Raw genomic sequence first — 10,094 nt, forward strand, 5'->3', positions numbered from 1 at the left:
CGACTATGGGGAAAGTTGAGGCTATTCAGAAGGCGCCTTCACCCCGGAACAAAACGGAGCTTCAGTCATTCCTAGGCCTACTCAATTTTTACAGCTGTTTTTTGCCAAACAAGGCTACCATCTTAGAACCGCTGCACTGCCTCCTGGATCAGTCTGCACCCTGGCAGTGGACTGATGCCCATGAAAAAGCTTACACTGCTGCAAAACAACTGCTTCAGGCTGATGGCGTGCTCACGCACTATGACGAAACAAAGCCATTAGCTGTTGTTTGTGATGCTTCGCCTTATGGCTTGGGGGCGCTGCTCTTCCATATGGAGTCTGATGGCCGGGAGGCTCCCATCGTCTTTGCCTCGAGGACACTATCCTCCACTGAAAGAAATTATGCTCAAATAGATAAGGAGGCCTTGGCGGTCATTTTTGCAGTCAAAAATTTTCACCAGTACCTTGCTGGTCGCCACTTTGTGGTTTTTACTGACCACAAACCTCTTTTGGGCCTGCTACACCACTCAAAGCCCATGCCATCTGTCCTGTCCCCACGCATGCTACGCTGGAGTGTTCTTCTTGGGGCCTACGATTACGAATTGTGCTACCGCCCTGGCAAACAGCTAGCAAATGCTGATGCCCTCAGTCACTTACCACTGCCCGCTGGTATGCGTGAGACCCCTCCACCCATGGAGGTGCTCTTACTGGAAATGGCACCTGAAGCCCCACTGAATGCAAAACACATTGCCGCCCTTACTCGGAAGGATCCTGTTCTGTCTCGGGTGCTGCGCTGGGTCCTGCATAGCTGGCCAATGGATACACCCGACAGCCGTTTCAAGCCGTTTTTCACCCGGCGCCATGAACTGTCCGCACACAAGGACTGCCTATTATGGGGGAGTCATGTAGTTATTCCTAACCTGGCGAGGGAGGAGGTACTAGCCATGCTGCATGATGCACACCCAGGCATTGTGCATATGAAGGGCCTGGGGAGGAGTTATGCCTGGTGGCCAGGTATGGATTTAGCAATAGAAAAAACAGTAAAATCCTGTGAAACCTGTCAGAGAACTCGTCATGCACCACCAACAGCACAGCTGCACCCTTGGGAGTGGACAACTAAGAAATGGTCCTGGCTACACATTGACTTTGCTGGTCCATTCCAGGGGAAGACATTTCTCATAATTGTGGACTCACACTCTAAGTGGTTAGAGGTTGCTGTGGTGAGTTCAATGTCCTCCTCTGCAGCGATCAGCACACTGAGGCTCCTCTTTGCAACTCATGGGTTACCAGATGTCATTGTTTCTGACAACGGTGAAGCCTTCACATCGGAAGAATTCAAAGAGTTTGCCAGACGGAATGGCATCAGAGCAGTGACTACGGCCCCTTACCATCCTCGTTCAAATGGCCAAGCAGAACGTATGGTCCAGACAACCAAGGAGGCCCTGTCTAGGATCACTATCGGTGACTGGCAGACATGCCTGGCTAGGTTTCTGCTGTCACAGCATGTGACTCCCAATTCAGCAACAGGAAAGAGCCCTGCCGAGCTTCTCATGAACCGGCGTCTTACCACGGCCTTTGATCGCCTTCATCCTGACTATGAAAATGAGATGCACCTCAAGCAGGAAGTGAGTGCAGAAAAGCTGCAAGGCCCAAACAGATGTTTTAGGCCACAGGACACTGTGTACATGAGGAGCTACACTGGGGGACCCAAATGGGTCCCTGGTGTGATAGCCGATCCTACTGGCCCAGTTTCATATAGAGTGCAGACTCCTGATGGGCAAATGCATCGATGCCACGTGGATCAGCTGCGTGGTAGAGCGACTGCAAGCACGGATGTGGTTGCTGGAGAATCCATTGTTCCTGGTGAGCAGTCACCTGAAGATGGGCCGCTCGAGTCTACCTCGTCTGAAACGCCACGACCAGAGACCAGCGGGTCTGTTGAAGATCCCTCTGGTCCTGTGTCCATTCCTGTGCCCACTACCCCTCTACAGCGTCCGGCAAGAGACCGGCACCCTCCACGCCACTTGGCGGATTTTGTTGACTGGGGAAAAGGGGTGTAATGTATTGGGACTTATGTTAATGCGCATGCTCTCTGGTTAGTCTTTGATGGGGGGCTCTTGCGAGACGAGACCAGGAAGTAATGTTAAGTATGAGTCGAACTGGAAGAAACGCAGATGTAGCCTGATGGCTGAGTATCCTAAATTTGCTAAGTTCTAAGTAAAGAGTTCGTTTACAACCAATGTCTCTCTCATCTCTAAGTCGAATCTTACAGTCATCCGTGGTCGTTACACTATTTTAAGTATTGTAGCGAATTCAGGGGGCAGCCAGGAACCGCCGCAGCCGGGAAGGGAACCCGGGATGCCCACACCATGGGCGACTGCGCTAACCAGTCAAATAAAGGGTCCAACCCGTTAGCGAGTCTACTCATTCATGATCATTACACTACCCCCCTCCTTCAGGAAGCGCATCCCCACGCTTCAGCATACCAACTCCCTCACGCCTCTGGGTGCACGCACTTCCAATGGCCTCACCATCCCACCATGACACCAATGTAGCGAATTCAGGGGCAGCCGGGAAGCAAACCCGGGTCGCCCGCACCACGAGCGACTACGTTAACCAGTCGGCTAACGGGTCGGACCCTTTAGTCGATTGGTTAACGTAGTCACCCGTTTTGCGGGAGATCCGGGTCTGCGTCCCTGCTGCAGCGGTTCCTGGCTGCCCCTGAATTTGCTACATTGGTGTCAGAAGTGGGATGGGAGACTGTGAGTCCATTGGAAGCACTTGCGCCCAGAGGCGTGAGGGAGCTGATATGCTGAAGCGCGGGGACGCCCTTCCCGAAGGAGGGGTTAGTGTAACGTCTATGGATGACTAGACTCGCTAGCCCTTGGCTAACGAGTTGGGCCCTTTAGTCGACTGGTTAACATACTTGCCCGTGGTGTGGGAGACTCAGGTTCGTGATCAGACTGTGGCGGATTCCCAACTGCCCCCTGAATTTGCTACAGTATTTGAAATGCACAAATACAAGCTCTTTAAGTATTTTGTTACAAATCACATCTTGTTTTTTTCTGTCCAGCAAAATATAAATTACAAAATACTCAAAAGTAATTAAATAAATATTTTAAATGTATTTAATTGAAATACTGCGCATCGCCGCACCGGAGGTAAGGATTTGCATCGTTTCAGACTGGCTCTTGGATATCGAATGGGCAATGCCGTGTGGGATCACTTTGGGTGTAAAACGTCAATAATTATTACTGTGACGTTCTTACATTTCAGTAGGTAGCTGTAATGCAATATTTCGATACCAACTGCCAATAAAAACCAAGAAGAAGAAGAAACACCCATATTTAACACCCGGTTTTCGAATACTCAGCTAGTCAAAGTCGTTCGCTTGGTTTAACGATGACTATACATACCAGAAAGACTTGGACCATAATATGTTTGCCTGTTCATCTATGTTGCTGTCGTGAGGCTGAAGCATGTCACATGTCAAAGCAAGCATGCAAACAAGCATGTCAAAGCGTGTCACATGCCAGAAGTGTGAGAGTTGGAAGGTTAAGGTAAGCGTTAGGTTGAGCTTAGAGATAGCTTGAAGTTAGGTTGAGGTTAGGTTAAGGTTAAGCAAGCATCCCGGTGTTGTATTGAACTCTGGCTAAGGGGAAATAGATCTCGAGGGGAAACAGAATTCGATACAACACACAAGACTTGAGAGGGTTCCAAACCGACTTTCAGTTGGCATTCTTTCTACTGGATCAGTAAGTAACACAACCTGCCTACTTATTCATATTACCCGATGTTTTACTCTGCCTTTATCATAGTACTGAGATCAGGGTTTCTAGTTCTAAGTGAGATTCTTATGGTTGTCTCTTGCTTTGGACAGTAGCCAGGCTGCTAATAAATGGAAAGTGATCCGGTTGTTTTTTTGACAGTGGCACAAACAATAAAAATACTTGGAAACGCTGAGGTGGGGGGAGGGGTGTGAAGTTGAAAAGTTGTCTACAGCCACTTTAAGCCCAGTGCTTCTAATTCTTCTCTGTCTGGAGGAACTTGGTCTAGGACTACCAATCCATTTTCTAAGCAAGAGCACTTGAAGTAAATGTATTCATGCAAAGTGAGGGAATTTATCCAAATTTGACTAAATTAAACATGTTGAACTCTTTGCTCTTCTCTCCGCTAAACTCTTTAAATGTTTGAATTATAGCACAATCTCCCCTCTCTGATAGCCATTCAAGTGTTACCGTATTATAAACCTTGCTGCACTTGCCCGGGGACCAGAGAAGGTGGGAAATTCCCTCTCACTTTATGAAATCAGCTTAATGTTTGGTTTCAACTCTGTTAAATTGATTACCGGGGGGTGAGAAGTATGTGGGACGATCTGTGTTCTTCCTTTTCAACCCTGATGAAATAATTGACTGATTATTCTTTGTTATAAAAAAAGGGCTGTGTGTCTGCTAGTATCACAAGTTATCAGTTGATGTCAAGGTGTGAAAAAGACAAATCAGACACCATTGTGTCTAAGGTTCATAGGCGTACACTAGTATGAAATATCAAACTGCTTATATTGAAATAAAAAAACCTGCATCAAAACAGTCAACAGGGGCAATTCTATTTAATTAATATTCTTTTTGTTTTCATACTCTGGAGTAAAACAAATGTTTGCAGAGAGATATTAGTGCTCATTTTCTGTTGTTTTGTCAGATGTTCTTGTGAAATGTTGGATGAGTGCATTGCAAGATGTTGGACAGTTGCATCACTTCAACTGAGCTATAGTCTTTTTCTCTTTTAGTTGTTTTTTTTTACCGTCTTTCTCACTGTCTGTGTCAGGTGTGCTTGTGATGTTTAGGTCTGTGAAGTAATTTTTGCTTTTAATGCATTTTTTGCTTTTAATATTTATTGTGTGTTATTTGTTTTTATGCGACACTGTGGTCCTTATGAAACATAATTTCGTTCCCTTGTATGTATGAGACATGCATATGAGGCAATGACAATAGAAGTAGTCTAAGTCTAAGTCAAAGTAATGTGCTTGACATCATCAGCAAGCAGTAGAACACATATAATTACGACGCTCCCCAAAATGCACACATGCAAACACACACACACACAAACAAATACACACAGGCCATGCCCTCAGCCTCAGTGAGGTTGTGTGTGTGTGTGTGTGTGTGTGTGTGTGTGTGTGTGTGTGTGTGTGTGTGTGTGTGTGTGTGTGTGTGTGTGTGTGTGTGTGTGTGTGTGTATATAAGTAATTCTAGCTGGTGCAGGCTGCCCCACCAGACCAATAGATTCAGATGGGAGTGGCTCACTCCCAAGGGGGTGATGTATCCAGGACAGGATATAGGATCTGCAGTCTACGGTGGCCCTCTGGGGACAAACAGAACTGGGCCCACATTGTCCCCCAGCATCATTGTGCACCAGGGTTTCCCATGGATCAAATGATAAAGACTTCAAACCCAGGGGTCTCAGCGCACTTGTAGCTGTTGTTCAGAGAGATGGGGCAGTTCGCACACACAGGTTGGTTCTCAGTGATCTGAATAAGGCCACCCTGGATCTGGTCCCGGTAACTTGACTGGTTGGAGAGGGAGCGCGAGCGAGAGACAGAGGGAGCCAGAGAGAGACAGAGAGAGACAGAGAGACAGAGAGAGAGTGAGAGAGTGAGTGAGTAAGTAAGTAATAGCAGTAGTAGTAAGAGGAAGAGGAAGACAGAGGAAGTCTAGACACTTGGAAACAGACTGGGTAGCAGAGTTCAAAACCACAGACTGACACACAAGTCAGCATCAACTAGTAAGAATCCCTCTTGGTCTCCTGGTTCAGTGAAGGTTTTGGCTTGCCAAGGCTTCACGCAAAGACATCCTGTCAAACTGTGGGTAGGGAGAAGGTGAAAAAGCAAGTAAACCAAGACTGGACAAGGGGTTTAATTTATAGCAATGTAACTTTGAACTTCTGTTGAATATTAATTCAGCTAATTTGGCATACGCTGAAAAAACAATGCACAGATCCAGAGGAGGCATTAGACCAGGCCAAAGACCAGGCTGTGTAATGGTCCCTGAGAACCCCGATTTTGACCTTTACATTTGCCACTTTTACTCCCATCTCAATCTTCTCTGCCATATGTTACAGAGGAAATTAATGTACAAAGTTTTCAAAAGATACATTTCTGAAATTTTCACAAAATTACTGCACCACGCAAATGTGGTGGTTTTTAGGGGCAGTAAGTAAATGAACCTTCTAGATTTTATGCTGGATCTACCCTCCATTTTGTGTGGGTGTGAGCATGCTTGCATGTGTGTGTAAATAAGTTTTTATCTATATGTTTTGCCATGCAGGGCCTACATCTTTCTAAAGAACCAGTGTTGTGAGAGCAATAGATGCACCTCAGTTTAAGCAGAATCAAGCCATGGTACACAACCCTCTTTCTGAGGAGACTGTGCCTTGTGGTGCCAAGGGGTGTGACCAGAAACCTGGCCTTGTCTTTGTAAATAATGCGCTTAAGGTTATGTTTCCTTACGAAGAATGAAACATGATGGTTATCTTTTATCTGCGACATTAAACCTTATTGTCCTGTAAACAGCTGCTTTAAAGAGCCCATCATCACAAATATGCAAAGTTAAAAGCATGAAAAACCATGAAAGATGGATGAGGGTGAAGAAGAGAAAGACTTATATCTCAAAACAAGTGCATATGAGTTTTGAGAGTAATAGTATTTAACCCTATCCCTTTTGCTCCTGTGTCTTGGTTTGAGCATTTTGCATCCCATTTGGAATTAAACTGGAGGTTTGCAAGAGGGGATGCAAAATGGTTAAAGAAGTGTTGAGAATGCAATATTGCAATATTACATATTCAGACAGAATTATTCCTCCCTGTTAATTTGGGCAATATATATTGGCCCCTAGTTTTAAAAACACATCACTCTGAGGTGTAAGACATGTGAGTAACACAACATGACGTTGTAAGTATCACAGCATGTGCAGTGGGCTATTATGAATGACATAATAATGCACTTTTAATGGATACATATGCCGAAAAGAATGGCAGCCTCCTGAACATGTCTGTCTACCATAGCTGAACTGCACTGAAAACTTGAATTGTCCCACTTCAATGGTATATTCTTTCCTCCTGGCCCTCAAATTTTCCATCTCTAGTTTTTATGGTTGATTCCTTCCTTTTGACTTTGCAGGTTCATGTAGTTACTGAACTCTGATGTTGACGAAATGTGCATGCATTAATCTACCCTTTGATTAAAACAGAGGATGTCATACACTGCCTTCAAACAACTCCACATCAAACACATCTGTTCTTTCAAAGCAGTGTCTGGACTTGAGTTGTGTCCTGTTTGGCTGCGTATGGAAACACGTTACAAATTCTGAAGCAAAATGTTTGTTTTCACTCGTATTTAAATATTTTCTCTGCCAGTGCAAATCCTAAAATACAAAATCCCAAATATGAACAGAAGATAACAAAGATGATCAATAATCGTCGTAAATATTAAGATAAAGCAAAACACTACACATTCCCTCAGCCGTTTTATGATCTGTAGGAGATTCTAGAGATCATTACTGCCACTTAGTGGAGAACATATAGAATTACGCCATCGCATTTGGGCAAACTACAAAGACTGTACATTGTAAACTTTTCTGTTTACAGGTGAGAGTGGCATGTGTAAATCCCTATTTCCAGAGATATCCACTGACCCATGCACATGAATACGATGCAGAGTAGACGGGTTATTTTTAAAAAAAAACAAAACTTTATTAATCCTCTAATGGGGAAATTCTCTGCATTTAACCCATCCTAGCTGTGTAACTAGGAGCATGCCTTATACATGAGTATAAACCCTAACATGCATGTCTTTTTGATGGTGGGGGAAATTGGAGCACCTGGAGAAAACCCACCGCAGACACGGGGAGAACATGCAAACTCTACACAGAGGACGACTTGGGATGACCCCCAGGATGACCCCCAAGGATGGAAAACCCCGGGGTTTGAACCCAGGACCTTCTTTCTGTGAGGCAACAGCACTAACCACTGGGGGACCATGCCACCTAAAGGTGGCAGGTTCCCGCCTCCTTATTCCAGAGTATAAGAACAGAGACAACACTCCAGAGCTGTCTATACACATGCAAAGTCTATAGCTTCAGCATCAACTCAGCTGTCTGGGATTGAGGCCACTTTAGCTCTAGTAATAGTTCAATTAGATATAAATTAGTGCAAATGAGTTCTTAAATTGGGCAGCACAGTGGCGCAGTAGTTAGCGCGGTCGCCTCACAGCAAGAAGGTCCTGGGTTCGAGCCCCGGGTAGTCCAACCTTAGTAGGTCATCCCGGGTTGTCCTTTGTGTGGAGTTTGCATGTTCTCCCTGTGTCTGTGTGGGTTTCCTCTAGGGGCTCCGGTTTCCTCCCACACTCCAAAGACATGTCAGTCAGGTGAATTGGCCATACTAAATTGTCCCAATGTATGAATGTTTGTGTGTGTGTGTGTGCCTTGGCCCTGTGATGGCCTGGCAGCCTGCCCAGGGTGTCTCCCCGCCTGCCGCCCAATGACTGCTGGAATAGGCTCCAGCATTCCCGCGACCCTGAGAGCAGGATAAGTGGTTCTGCTAATGGATGGATGGATGGAGTTCTTAAATTGCTCTTTGATAAACCTCAGAGAGGAGGCGTGGTGGCGCAGTGGTTACTGCAGTCGCCTCACAGCAAGAAGGTCCTGGGTTTGAGCCCTGTGGTAACTCAACCTTGGAGGTCATCCCGGGTCATCCTCTGTGTGGCGTTTGCATGTTCTACCCATGTCTGCACTGGTTTCCTCCAGGTGCTCCGGTTTCCTTCCACAGCCCAAAGGTGTGTACGTCAGGTGAATTGGCTGTACTAAATTGTCCCTAGGTGTGAGTGTGTGTGTGTGTTGGCCCTGTCATGGCCTGGCGGCCTGTCCAGGGTGTCTCCCCGCCTGCCACCCAATGACTGCTGGGATAGGCTCCAGCATCCCTGTGACCCAGAGAGCAGGGTAAGCGGTTTGGATAATGGATGGATAAACCTCAGAGAGGCAATGTAGAGCTCATGATGAAGGTTGAAGTTTAAATTTCAAGTTTGTCATTCATGAAAGCAAGTTTACAGTTACTCTCTCTTATGAAATGCTTGTTTTGCTGGCTCCACACATGAGTGGGAAATAAAAGTACTTGGAGAAATCAAAGTGCAAGAAACAAGATACTACATGGACAAAAACAGTCAGTTTAGACTTTGGATATACATTGTTAGAGTGTGCTACAGTAGTGAATGTCTGCAATGGTATTGTAAACAGTAAATTTGTGTACATGGCAGATTGTGCAGTCAGTAACAGTAACTATAATGAATGGGTATTTTAACGGTAAAAGGTGCAAATAGCAATTTGAGCACTCGGTGATAGCAACCATAATGAAGCAGATATTGTAAGCAGTAAAACGTAACCTTGGGCAAATAGTAGTAACTTTCAGCAAATAGCAACTGAGTGGTCAGTTTAAGACTCTCATAGCTTGGAGGTGGAAGCTGTCTTGAAACCTGTTGGTCTGAGACTTGATACTCTACTGCCTCTTGCCAGATGGAAGTGGAGAGAACAGTTTGTGTCTGGGATAGTGGGCTGTGGCTGGTACTGTGGAAGATACTGTGCAAGTGCGTGTCAAGCTTGGGCCTAATTCTCCCTCATGCCACCACCTGCAAAGAGTACAAACTGAGCCTTTTGACACACAAGCCATTTTAACAGTTTATTGAGCCTGTCTGCATCCCCTGTATAAATACAGTTCAGTCAGGGGAGACATAGTGGATGAAGTAAAGATGTTTATTACAACAAATGATTTAGTGGAAATTAAGTCATGTCAGCAAAGTCTTTGCTGCTTAGACTCAACAGAGAGACCCCCCCCCTTTTCTCCCCAAATGTACTTGGCCAATTACCCCCACTCTTCCGAGCTGTCCCCATCGCTGCCCCACCCCCTCTGCTGATCCGGGGAGGGCTGCAGACTACCACATGCCTCCTCCGATACATGTGGAGCCACCAGGAATAGCATGGGAAGACCACGCTATTCCCCCCAGTGCCCTCTCCCCCCTGAACAGGCGCCCTGACCGACCAGAGGAGGCGCTAGTGCAGCAATCAGGACAC

The 10,094-nt window shown here is 45.8% G+C and overlaps 1 protein-coding gene across 1 annotated transcript; it reads left to right on the forward strand.

Moving 5' to 3' along the window:
- Positions 1 to 467: 467 nt before the first annotated feature.
- On the forward strand, positions 468 to 1,733 carry LOC130111923 (uncharacterized protein K02A2.6-like; the record flags this gene model as incomplete). Its single annotated transcript, XM_056279228.1, has 2 exons — positions 468 to 1,432; positions 1,535 to 1,733. Coding segments are annotated over 2 exons (1,164 nt in total), but the record flags the coding sequence as incomplete, so codon positions are not given.
- Between the last annotated feature and the right edge of the window lie 8,361 nt (positions 1,734 to 10,094).

This window comes from Lampris incognitus, chromosome 1 (genome assembly GCF_029633865.1).
Source record: "Lampris incognitus isolate fLamInc1 chromosome 1, fLamInc1.hap2, whole genome shotgun sequence".
NCBI lineage: Eukaryota > Metazoa > Chordata > Actinopteri > Lampriformes > Lampridae > Lampris > Lampris incognitus.